General features: G+C 41.3%; 1 protein-coding gene across 2 annotated transcripts in view; it reads right to left on the reverse strand.

Moving 5' to 3' along the window:
* The window catches only part of HECTD4 (HECT domain E3 ubiquitin protein ligase 4), a 241288-nt gene that overhangs the window by 20062 nt on the left and 208539 nt on the right, over positions 1-12687 (reverse strand). For both annotated transcript variants that reach the window (XM_089676997.1, XM_089676993.1), the window contains exons 61-66: positions 10120-11411; positions 8823-9030; positions 8264-8487; positions 7597-7748; positions 1338-1441; positions 1131-1254 (exon numbers count right to left, since the gene is read on the reverse strand). In XM_089676997.1, the coding sequence (XP_089533123.1) occupies positions 1131-1254; positions 1338-1441; positions 7597-7748; positions 8264-8487; positions 8823-9030; positions 10120-11411 (2104 nt within the window). The remainder of the gene's footprint in view (positions 1-1130; positions 1255-1337; positions 1442-7596; positions 7749-8263; positions 8488-8822; positions 9031-10119; positions 11412-12687) is intronic.

Raw genomic sequence — 12687 nt, forward strand, 5'->3', positions numbered from 1 at the left:
GCTGTCAGTAAAACAGGCCATAAATGGATCAAAATTTGGCTGCTTCAGCAGGAACTGGCTGATTGTAACAGAAGACAATCTCTCGATTGCTCTCTGTACAACCAGCTTGTTGGAAAATTTTCATGCTGATTCAGTGCCGCCTATAGCCAGCAGTGCTGATGAGTGTATTCTGATGGCAGGGAAATTTCCCCGCTGTCAGAGTACAATAGCTCCATGAAAGGGATTCCCCATCCACATTAAGTGTGTGGATGGGGGATAACAGTGCAATCTGGGAAAATTGAAAATTAATCCCAGATTCATTTTGTTAATCTGGGAAAATTAACAAAACTAAGCAAATATGTAGTGTAAAAAGGCCTGTCTAAAATAGTCCATTTAACCTATATCCAACCAGGCAGACCCTCTAGCTACACAGCTGTTGAGAATTCAGAAAGTCCAGATCTAAAACAAAATCTGATTGCATGAGGCAGCATAAACTGTATATGCTGAGTAACTCAAGACAAGTCTGTGGCTGATTTATATCAAGTACTTTGCAGGGCTGCCTTTGTAGCAGGCCACACAGAACCTCTAAGAACTGGAATAACAGAGTAGGTAATGAAAAAGAAAGAACAAGGCCCAGCTTTAAGCAGAAAAATGGAACGCAAAGTAACTTTTTACTGTAAAGTCCTGTGCTCAGTTATACAATAGCAGAATTGTCATACCCCAGACATGCCATTGGTTAAACAAATCTGTCGAAGAACCGTTAAATTGAAGAACAACATGAAATAAAAGCCCAGGAGCACAGCTTTTTCATTACAATGACAGATCTATTGAGTACAAAAGATTCCAGCGGTTCAACACTGCAAGCGTGACTTTTATAAATGAGATGGACCATGGTGTATGTAGTTCCAGTAATGCACCAATGCAGACAATGATATCCACTCTCCATTATAAATCAACCCCTTAAAGTTAAATATCATTACACTGGAAAATCTTGTTCATTTTGCATGTTGTTGGTATTTGTTGGGTTTTTGAGATATCCAATAAAACTGAGTGCATTATTTCACTGTTGTAGACCTGTTTTTCAGCCACCAAAAGTCTTAACCCCAGAGGTAAAATTGATCTTTTTATTTAGTACAGCAATATGTCCATACCTTTCAAAGTGCAGGTCATAGCCACAAGCCAGAATAGCTCTCCAGATGCTTCGGATGTCCTGCTTAGCTTTGTCAACAACAAATTTGTGAAAACCTTCTAGTGTCAGGTACTTTTCCTCTGCAACTGAAAAGGCGATGCACAAAAATTACACTATAGTATGATGAGAAAATAGACAGAAAGCATATGTAGTCTTTAGTCAGACATACTTTCTTGTTTCTTTGTGGGAGATTTGTCATTATCCTTCTCATCTGGACGGCTTTTCTCTGGAGACTTTGGCTTTACAATTGGCTTCTTCTCACTGAGAGCAGTTCTGTTAATGTGAAAACATACTTTATATATACATATGTGTTTGTGTGAGTATATATATATATATATATATATATATATATATATATATACACACATACATACATACATACATATATACACACACACACACACACATACACACGCGCTAATATAACTCTCTTCTATAGAGAATTCTTTTTATTGGTTTCACTCACTGCTCAAAAATAAATAGTTGTCACTTTTGGGCATAATTATTTACAAGGATAAGAATATGTAAGACGTATTACCCTATAACAAAATTAATGAAAAATATTGTAGTTATGGGCTATTGTTTTCTGTACACTGTTGTAGCTCTCTGTCATGCTTTAGGGCTTGTTCACACCAGATTCATTGGGGAGCACTGGACAATATTTCCAGTACAGTCCCAACCCGTATACAAGGAAAAATGCCTTTCCAATGGTGTTCAGTACATGTAGTTTTTTTTCAATCACAGCAGGTTGTGGCACAAACCACTGCAACACCATTGCAGTGAATGGAAGTCTATTGAAATGGCATTTCAAAAGAGTTATTTGAACAAAGTGAACCATTTCTCACAATGCACAAAAACAACAGTGTCTTGAGTATGCTTACTGGTGTGAATGGGCCCGCATTAAAGAATAAGTGCACTTTTTTTTTTTTTACCAAGGCGGCAAAATTCTTATTGAATGAAAAATAAAGCATATGTTTACAGTACAAAGCACTAGGTTGTATAAAGGTTAGACAGGAATGGTTACAAACAAACAACCAAACAAACTGAAAAGATCAACATGGTGACAATATAAGTAGAATACCGATCATGACATAGAAATGGAGACCTCTATAGAGTAAATATTTGCCTGCTGCAGGGGAAAGTAGCCAGTCAGCATATCTTTATATGAAGAGAACACGTCTACCTCATGAAAGGTAATATATGCGAGTAATACATGCATCTATAAAAGAAATAAACAGAGAGGGAAAAAAAAAAAATGTACAATCTACATATGGGGCCATGCCAAACCTATCCCATCGAGGTGCAGGTATCCGCAGATGGCAACCAGCGATCCCATATTTTATTTGCTAGGACAGCCTTTATTAACATATACCACTTTCTTCAAAGGTAGAGTGTTAACGTCTGCCATCCACTCCTCCAATGTAGGAGGGAGCGCCTGCATCCAATGGCAGGCTACCACTTTCCTGGCGCTATACAAAGTCTCATGTAAAAAAGTAGTCAAATACCTATCAGCTTCTGAATCAGGGATAATTCCCAGTAAGTATGGTTTGGGAGCCAAGGGTACTATAGGGGAACCCATGCGGTCATGTAAAAACTGGATTACCTGGGTCCAAAATAATTTTATCCGTGGGCATTGCCATATCAAATGGGTAAATGTACCCGGGAATATGGCATTTGACAATAAGAATCCCTATCGGCTCTAAATCATGCAAGTCAAGTTGTTGTAAGGTATGCCCTATGCACAATGTACAGTTTGGTAAGACGGTCAGGCATCTTAGATGGAAACCTTTTTGCAGTTGTCTAGGACTTCCTCCCATTCCTCATCATTAATAGCCCCAATGTCTGTTACCCATTGAGATTTGAAAGAGTCAGCCAGATCAGAGGCATCTGGGGTGAGGAGAAGGTCATACAGAGAAAAGATCAGTTTCTGGGGTTCTTCCCCATATACCACATGCAGTAAAGATAGTGAAGTGAGGGCTAGGATGCCGTTAGTGAATTGAGATATTAGGGCATGTTGTACCTGAATGCAGCGGAATAGCAAAGTTTGGGAGAGAGAACTCCTGCTTCAGGACCTCAAAAGGTCCTTAAACATCCCATTGGGTATTACAGGGAGAGGAGGTATACGCCTCTAGAAATCCACAGCTTGTGGTTGGAAACAGTTTGGGCAACAATCGATTGGACCAAAGTGGGGTATCAATATGAAACCGCAGTGCTTTGATCTTAGAGGTAGAGAGATCCCAGATTCTGTGTAATAGATCTCTGAACACCTCTAATAATATTACAGAATAGGTGTAACAGCCATGCTGTTAAAGCCAAAAACCCAAGAAGCAGGGTGAAATAGAGGGCCTTGTGACAGGAGGTCTTCCCTGTGTGGAAAAGGACTAGACTCTTCTGCCAGGTGTCTTAGTATGTCTGTGTAACAGGTTTTCCTGGGCCAATTTGGGGCTATAAGGATCACTGGAATCCAATCCACTTCTATGTTGCGTAGCAGTCGAAGAAGCTTCACTGGTGGGAATGCATAAACCAGACTGAAAGAGATCCAAGAAATCACCAGCACATCCACAGTAAAAGCAAGGTGAACCCCGAATCTGGTCACAAGCCAGTCTAGTATCTTGTTTAATTTGGAGAGCATAATGTCCACCATCTGCAGTTCCCCATGTCAGATAGCATCTGGAAAATGTTGGGTGAAGAAACTACTCCCCAGATTCCAGGCACTGGAAACTCAGTAAGTATGCCTGCAGATTTTCTACTCTCGGTATGTAGATGGCCTAGAGTGTTGGAATGTGGTTCCTTGGCCAAGAGAGAATTAGGCTCGCCTCCTTTAGGGCTGCCGGACTTCTGGTTCATGTAGGTCACACCCATGGTGTTTTCTGACTCTGCCCTTGCTGGATGAGAGGGGTCTAGTGTATGAGTGTTGGTCTTAAGGCTCTCAGTTCTATAATATTGATGAGGATTGTGGACTCCTGTGGAGACCAGCTGCCTTGGACTATTAGGAAACTATATCTCACCCCTGCCTAAGAGCCTGGGATCCATTGTTGTTACCTCCAGGGAGATGGGAGGAAAGAATTTTTCAGATTCTAGGACTTAGTTGGAAACCTACCAGTGAGATTTTTGTCTGGCTGGATAAAAGTAGTGGGCAGTCCAGAGAAGTGATATGTTTGTACCATGTCGACAGTATGTTGCGCTGTAGGTGTATAGAATGGAATCGAGCGAAGGGAACCGCCTCAAAAGAGGCCACCATGAGGCAAAGAACCCTCATGCAAAATTGAGCTGAGGGATGCCTGGTTGATCTAAGAGTCTGAAAGGTGGACCTCAGAGAAGCAATCCCTTCCTGGAGAAGGAAAATCTTGGTATGGGCAGTGTCTGGAATTAGTCCCAGACATTCTACATATTAAGAAGGCTGGAGTGCAATCTTTTTGAAATTGATCATCCAAATGTTTGAAGGAGCTGAATTGTCCTTTGGAAGACTATGGCTGAGATATCTTTCAGCAGCAGGTCGTCTAGGTATTCTGTGACATGGATGTCCTGAGATCTCAACAGGGACATGAGCAGAACTAGTACCTTTATGAAGACTCGATGAGGAAGAAAGCCTAAAAAAGAAGGTGAGAATGTGAAAGTGTTGATCTCCCACAGCAAAGCATAGAAAGCACTGCTGTGGGTGAAAGATAGGAATGTGAAGATAGGCATCCTGGAAGTACACTGATGCTAGAAATTCCCATGATCTTAGAGAAGTGATGACAGATCTTGCAGACTCCATATGAAGTTTGCAGACACGCAGGTATCTGTTCAGGGTCTCTTAAGTCCAAAACGGGATGAATGCTTAGGTTTGAGTAAAACCCCTTTGAATTTTTCTTCTGCAAGGATTACCACTTCTTGTTGTTTCAGAGCTGTCCACAAGCCTGTCTTTGAGGTGACACTAGCAAATTGAAGCTTAGGAATTAAGAAAGAGCATGGATAGAAATTCTATTTTGTAGCCCCCCTGTAAAAAGACAGATTGGACCCAGAGGACCTTGGTCCTCTCTGATCTAGACTGGTGAGAAAGCCAACAGATATTTCTCCATCCCAAAGAGTGGGGGCACACCTTTATTGTTAAGAGGTCTAGTGGGTAACCTTAGAGGATTTTGGGGTCCAAGGCTTGCAACAAAAGGATGGACTTGCCTTTGAGTTAGGACACCTGGTAGAAGCGAAAGGACCCCTTTTGTTGAGAAGGGGTAGCAGCAGTAAGCTTAGGCGGTTTGTTGTGGGGTAGTAGTACTTTCCCCCTAGTAACTCACTAAAAAGGTGTTCACCATTGAAAGGCTTACGTAAAAGATGCGTTTTACAAGCAGAGTCAGCAAACCAAGCCTTTACCCACAAACGTCTGTGCATGTGCACAGAGATTGTCATTCTAGAGACCTGGTGATTTACATTCTCCAGGGCATCATTACAAAAGAGCATGAGATGAAATTGTTCTAGAAGAACAGTGTCCTCAAAGACAGCAATGTGTTCTTATTCATTTGTCCATTCCAATTAATGTCTGAAAAATGGACATAGCTCCAATTACTGGCTGTAAGACAAGACCAGCTAGAACAAAGGTTGCCTTCATTAGGGTTTCAAAGCATCTGTTCAAAGGAATGAAAAAAATAAAAATAAGTGGATAAGAAAAAAAAACAGCTAAGAAATGCTTTCCACTAACACCTATGCTTTGGGAAACTGATCGAGAAGATTGTAGGGGGTGTGTGGTTACTTGGGCATTAATCTGCCCAAAGATTTGGTATGGTTAGCCTTTGCATACCATTCTGTGTATTGGAATTGCGCCATTATGTGCTCCATGAAATATTTCCATCTGATGAAAAAACATTTAGTAGATCCAAAGGCCTGAACTATAGCATGCAGTTTTCCAATGTACATGAGGGATTTCAGTTGTTTCTTCACCATGGCAAGTGTTGGGGCCAATGGTGACATCCAAGATTTCATTATTGCTTTACGAGCCGTTAGCAGAAAGACTGAAATCCACTGAGGGACAAAGAGCTGTTTCAAACAGCATTTTGCTAGTTTTCTTCAGTGTTGTCTACAGGGGCAGACTGACCATTTGGAAACTCGGGCGCTGCCCGAGGGCCCGGGGTCAGTAGGGGGCCCCATGAGATGCTCCTGATACCTTTTTCATAGGCTTTTTTGAGTTTGGGCAAGGACACAGGGGCCCCATGATCCCCTATTGCCCGGGGGCCCCATGAGTTGTCAGTCCACCCCTGGTTGTCTATAGCCCGAGTGCTATTAGGCTCTTTTTTTCTCTCAGTCTGTCTATACCTTGTCCCCTCCATTGCTAAGTGAGGGAATCCCCTGTGGGGTACTTACAAAATGCATACAGAATAAAAGGATATTTATGTGTCAGGGAAAGAAGAAGCTGTAACCCAGGCACTGACCAATGTTCTGTGTCTGTGTCTCTGGAGAAGCAGGCAGCAAGAAGCAGACAGCTATCCTTCAATCTTGGTGAAAATTTCAAACAGAAGAGCATCTGCCGGAAGGCGTTTGCAACCATGCAGTCTCCCAAGCAGCAATGTTGTGTATGAAAAAAACACCAAATTCAAAAAGGTAAACAATACCTTCTGTCAATGAAGTAATACATTTACAGAGGGGGATAACAACACACTAAGTGAAATAACACCCCGCATGTAAAAAAGGACACAGTCACAATTACAGAAAAACATTGTCTTACCTAATCCATGCTGCTGGTTTCTAAAAGGGTTTTCAGGGTCTGGGTGTCATAGGAGTGAATCACAACCCTGCAACCAGCTTTGCACCGAAAGCAGGATCTAATACCTGAAGCAAACAAACGCTAGCCCTACAAATTTAGGGTCCAGATACGGTTCCCAAGATAAAGACCGAGGAGCAACCAATCCGGAAACTGCTAGTGAGCCCTGAGGCAATAAGCAGTTTGATCCCGATAGATGTGTCAGTCAAAGTAGCAAAGAAAAATAAAGGAATTGGTATAGAAAGTTTCTCCAAAGGAGAAGGGGACACAGCAAAAACCTGAAGTCCCAAAGAGTGATATGAAGGTACACTGGGGAGCATCCCCAGCCAAGCTTTTGTCAGTGTCCAATCACCCGAAGGTAGCAGCTATGACATTGACTACATATCCTGTATTGTACAATTAAGAGAAAGTATTTGGGGCAGATGTATTAAGTATTTAAATAGTCTCATCAGATTTTCTATATGGAAACAAAACTCAGCCCACAAGCTTATAAGACCCTGCAAAGTCCCAAAATGCAAGGTGGGAGATTGAACAAAGCCACAACTATATTCCCAGCAAGCCCATCATCAACTCATACAGCATGGATCCCACCCTGTGACCAATGCCATGCATATATACTGATATCTTTACAGACTTATACAGAACTAGTAGGATAAGTGGGTAGTAGCACGGGGAAAGGGGTTGCTCACATACTTACCGAACACTATTAAATACAGCTTTGTCCTTAGCGGAAGGTTTGCTCACTGGTCGCTTGGTGCTCACAACCTTTACTGGATGCTGCTCCTTACCAGATTTACTGTATTTGCTTTTGTCAAACTTTGGCTTAGGAATGCCATATTTCCTCAGAATCTAAAGCCAAGAAGGAAACATTGGTTACACTAATAAACAGAGAACACATAAAACAGTTATTTAAGGGTCATGAGTTTTCCACCAAAAACAAAGGGGTGTATTTTTAAAAAAAATGTATTAACTATTCACCCAGTGAAACTACTGGTACATTTGTTCTGTGTGAATGGGGAAAAATCAAATGCTATCCTTCTATTTCTTATTATTTTCAACTCCATCTATTGGTCATATTGTAATATTCTCTAAAACGACTACTGTCAACCTGTACAGGTGAACAATCGATTTGGCCCCATTAGATATGCAATTTTTTTATTTTCAATAAATACACAAGTTCACCTCTATGTTGTCTAGTTTAGTAAATGACACATCATATTTTCATTGAGCAAGTAGGCAATAATACATCAAGTTCAAAACGGAAAACATTTTGCAATTCAAATATGGATTTCAAATGTTTTTTTAATCTAACTTTTCCTAAAAACAAAGTGGAAGGGCACAATTTTGGAGCTGGAAACTATTACCTGTGTAAGCTGATCTTCCAGGAGTTTTTTTGGGGGTCGAACATTGGTGAAGAATGTATGTAGAAGGTTTCCTGGTGTCTGGGAATTGATCTGCTCTTTGCTCAGATAAATGTCTGATACCTTGATGAACTTAGCCGGGGTCAGGCTGAGCATTTGTTCAGCGTGAATGCAGCTCTTGAATATTTCTGTTAGAACATCTCGCGCTTCTGGGACCAACTTGTCACCTATGAAATGATAAAGCAAACAGCTAGGTGGCTTTTTATTTTGTTTTTTTAATTACATAAGCAATTTAAAAAAACAACCCTGATATATAACCAAATTGTATATCCATAATTCCCCAAAGCATCCTGGGATGTACACTGAGGTGCAGGAATAATAAAAGAGGACAACAAAGCAAATGAACAGAAAATAATGCAAAGCAAGTTAACACTTGGTTGGCTCCACTCCATGTAAATACAACAGTGGAACTACTGGTGGAGTACTGATTCTGACAGCAAATGTAATCCACAAATGCCTATAAACTGTCACAACATGTTGTTAAAACACTGTGCTAGTTCACCTTTTAGGGTTTTATCAGTGAAGTAATCTCCCAAGCCTGGAATTCCCTGGGTATCAAACAAACTCTGGTTTACTGTGGAGACTGTCAGTATTTCCTCTGTAGACATTTCCATAAGTTCATCTTCACCATCCAGACTTGACAAACCAATCAGATCACTGCTATTAAATAAACTTGCTCGGATTTTCTCTATTTTTGCCCTGGAACGCACCTGCAATGGAAATAAACAGTGAAAAGGTTTAGCCGATTTAAGAGACTCTAATAGCATGAACATATGCAAGGCAATTGGCAGCTTCACATTTGACTTTATTACCAATGGCCCGGACTATTATTTCTGATGTGCTTGTTGGATACATTTTGTATACATGAACACTGTAGCATTCCTGAAAGCATCAACAGCTGGGCAAGTTCAGTAAAAATACTTAGAATCATCTCATAGTGACATACATACATTATCCATAATTATATATAAATATACCCAATAAAGCATAGCAATAAAATTCTAACAGAGGTACCAGTCTTTACCCAGCTCATTCTGCTTCCTAACAGGCTGCTACAGAGACAGAAAAAAATGGTAAAATCTCAAAACTGGGGAAACACAAAGTATAGTGAGTACTCACTAAAGTTTTTCTCACTCTATTCAAGAGTAGTCATTTATTAAAAAAATGCCTACTGTAGGGTCTAATTTACTGATCTATGTAAGATCTAGTGGTCTGCAACATGTATGAGAGGTATTCTGTAATGTGCAAAGACTGATTAAACTCTGAGCATTGGAGGTAAGTAAAAAAAAAAAAAAAAAAAAAGGCTTTAGGGCAGCCAGGAATCCTCTGTCTGAGCCCTGGTGCACATCTATGTAGCTGTGCGGGCCGCGTTTCTGTGCAGTAACGAGAGCCCATTCATTTGAACGGACTCCCGTGCCCCGTGACACGCAGATAAGAAGTCCCTGCACTTCTTCTGAAAACGCAGCCCGCATGGGAACCTCGGATCCCAGTACAGTTGCGATTTCAAGTGCGGGCGGCATGACATTAGAATTAATGACACCCGCCCGCAGGTCCGCATTTCTCTGTGTGGGTGGTGTGGCTGCACGGATTTTCGTGTGCATCCGCAGCGGCACCACCCGCACAGATGTGAACCTAGCCTTAGAGCCCAGACAAAGGTAAATTGGTCAAATTTTAAACAATTTTTTACACCCATTCTGTAAAAAACCAAGTTACAGTTTTGTTTTTACTAAACCCTTTCATTGAAGTAATAAAATACATGCATGTCATAAAATAATAATAGAAGAATGTAAAGAATTTACCTCCACAACTGCAAATCCCTTGATTGGTCGGGACATAGATGTATGGTTATCCAGTGCACTGACTGTAAACATTGATCCTATATCAGGCAAAGAGGAAATTTCTACATTGTCAAGTTGCTCCACAAGGCTGCCCAAACTGCCCATGCTTCCCGTACTGCATATGGAAAGGTCTAAACTCTCCTGGCTGGATATTGCATGTGGTTCTAGAAGGCCTTGTGGCACTGCAAGTTCTGGTGGAAACTGTTCTACAGACGTCTCACTGGTGGTCTGAGAAACGCCCTGTGAGCTGCACAATGAAGCCTGGCTCGTGGAAGCAGAGGCACTGACACTAACTGCAGGGGTCACACTGCTGGAACTGCTAATGTCCATGTTATCAGGGTTTGGCATTGTGGTTTTCTCTACCTCCGTTTTGCATTCAGCGCCTTCAGTTTTGTCTTTTGGTTTAGGAATCTCTACATCCTGAAGGGGAATGTAAATTTCATCCTTAAAAACTCCGCCATGAGCATTGCATGCTTTCCGAATAGCCCCTCTAACAACAGACTCTTCAAGGTGAGTGGGGATCCCTGAAATAACAAGCAAACGGCTATGGGCAGTGGGACCCACCAGTGCCTGACTGGCATCTGCTATGGCATCATTGGTGACCCCCAACCCTTGTGGATCTTTACTTGTAAGATGCCTGAGAATCATTAGCAGAGTCAGTGCCCTGTGGAACCACAACATGTCCTCTGGCTTGCTTCCTCCCATACTAAGCAAGGCTGGGTCATTTTCTGCTCCCCGTGAAGTAGTGCGCTTGGCCGTGGATGCCTTGTCACGTTTGATCTTGACTTTCTTCCTCTTTGAGAGTAAGCTTGGGCTTTGCGGAGTCTGACCAGGAGATGATGATGAAGATGAGGAGGAGTCACTAAGATTTGTGGCATTTGTTGAGGACACCACACTCACTGCAGAGCTCATGTTAATAGGAAGAGTAACTTCTGCCACAGCAAGGCAAATCTCCATGAGGGCATGGAAGTAAGTGGAGAACCTGCCTTGTTCAGCAATTCCAGGTACAGAGCCACCACAGGCATTGCCTGAACTCCAGTTCTGAGTCTCCTCATCATACAACTTGCGCAGTTCTGTCTGTAGAGCCATAAGCATTGCTAGGCACGGATTCAGCTGCAGAGCTATGGAAGATGACAGACCAGTGGGGTTCTTTTTCTGCTCAAGGTGATGAATTTTACGCAGCAGTTCAGCCAGCAGATGGAAGAGCAGTTCCTTTATAACAGCAGCTAGATCTGTTGTCCACAGTAAATTTGCTAAATTAAACAAAGACAAATAACATATCCTTAGAAATTGTAAAAAAACACAAAAACTAAAAAAGGACATTAAAATTGTTACTAAACCCAGAACTGAAAAATCAGTCTGCATATGCAGTAAAACATGCTCGTTATACTCACTGTGGAACCTAAGGGGTTAATCCTCCACATTGTGTAAAAAGGCTGTTTGATCCTGTCTTCCCTGATCCTCCCCTTCTACTGTCTCCAATCCATCTGCTGATAGTACAGAGCTCGAGGAGTAACTCTCAACATGCTCAGTTTAGTGTGTATGGATAGAGCTTTTTTTTTTCTTTTTGGGAGGGTGCTTGTGATTAACACAGGGCCAATCAGCACTGTCCACAAAGAGGATCAGGGGTTATGCAGCCTCATCGGACAGTCAAAGGAGAATGAAAACTCCTCCTACAAGCTTTAACCACTGTTCAGCTGGACACTGATAGAAGTCATAAGACTGCTCTAACTGCTTATGAGAAAAGGTGTTTATCAGCTTATATTTACTACAATAATTGCATCTCCATGTTCTATGTACTGTAGGAGTCCAGATATAGGGAATACAGGGTCCTGGGTTTAGTAACACTTTAAGGAAATGTAGAAAGTTAGAAAAAGTCCTTCCTAGCCTAAGCTGAAGCTATTCCCAACAAAGTTCAAAGATTTCTGATCTTATACACTCCTTGATGACAGATGCTGCACAGGTGAACTACAAGCACACAGCCAGAACTTGCTTAAACAGGGAATGCAGACTGCAAGCACATACTTTTAGCACAGCTATGCATCTCACAGTGCTTGGGAACACATGTAGCAGGAAACTTTATTTTCCCTCACCTCACTTCCTTCAGATATAATATTTAAGAAGATAGAGTTAAATCATAAAGGAATGCAAAAGCTTTCATCTCCTCCTAAAAATGCCAGTTCCTTGAATGGTTTAATAACTTACAAATGCCAGGCAACTAGCATTTTTAAAAGCACATTACAGTATTGCAGCCTACACATTTCCTAATTCTGACTACCTTTCAGTCAATGTCCATATAAGAAAGTTTTCTATGGATGTAAAAAAGTTGGGATAGAGCAACAAAAAGCTGGCAAAGCAAGTGGTACTAACAAGGAAGAGCTGGAAAAACATTTTGGAACGAATTAGGTTATTTGGCAACTAGTCAGTACCATGATTGAGTAAAAAAAACAAACAAAAAAAAACAAAAAAAAAAAAAGCATCTTAGACAGTCCGAGTGTCTCAGAAGGTGGCGAGAGGTTCACCTATCTG

This window comes from Staurois parvus, unplaced genomic scaffold (assembly GCF_062004578.1).
Source record: "Staurois parvus isolate SC_StPar_1 unplaced genomic scaffold, SC_StPar_1.0 ptg000014l, whole genome shotgun sequence".
Classification (NCBI taxonomy): Eukaryota; Metazoa; Chordata; class Amphibia; order Anura; family Ranidae; genus Staurois; species Staurois parvus.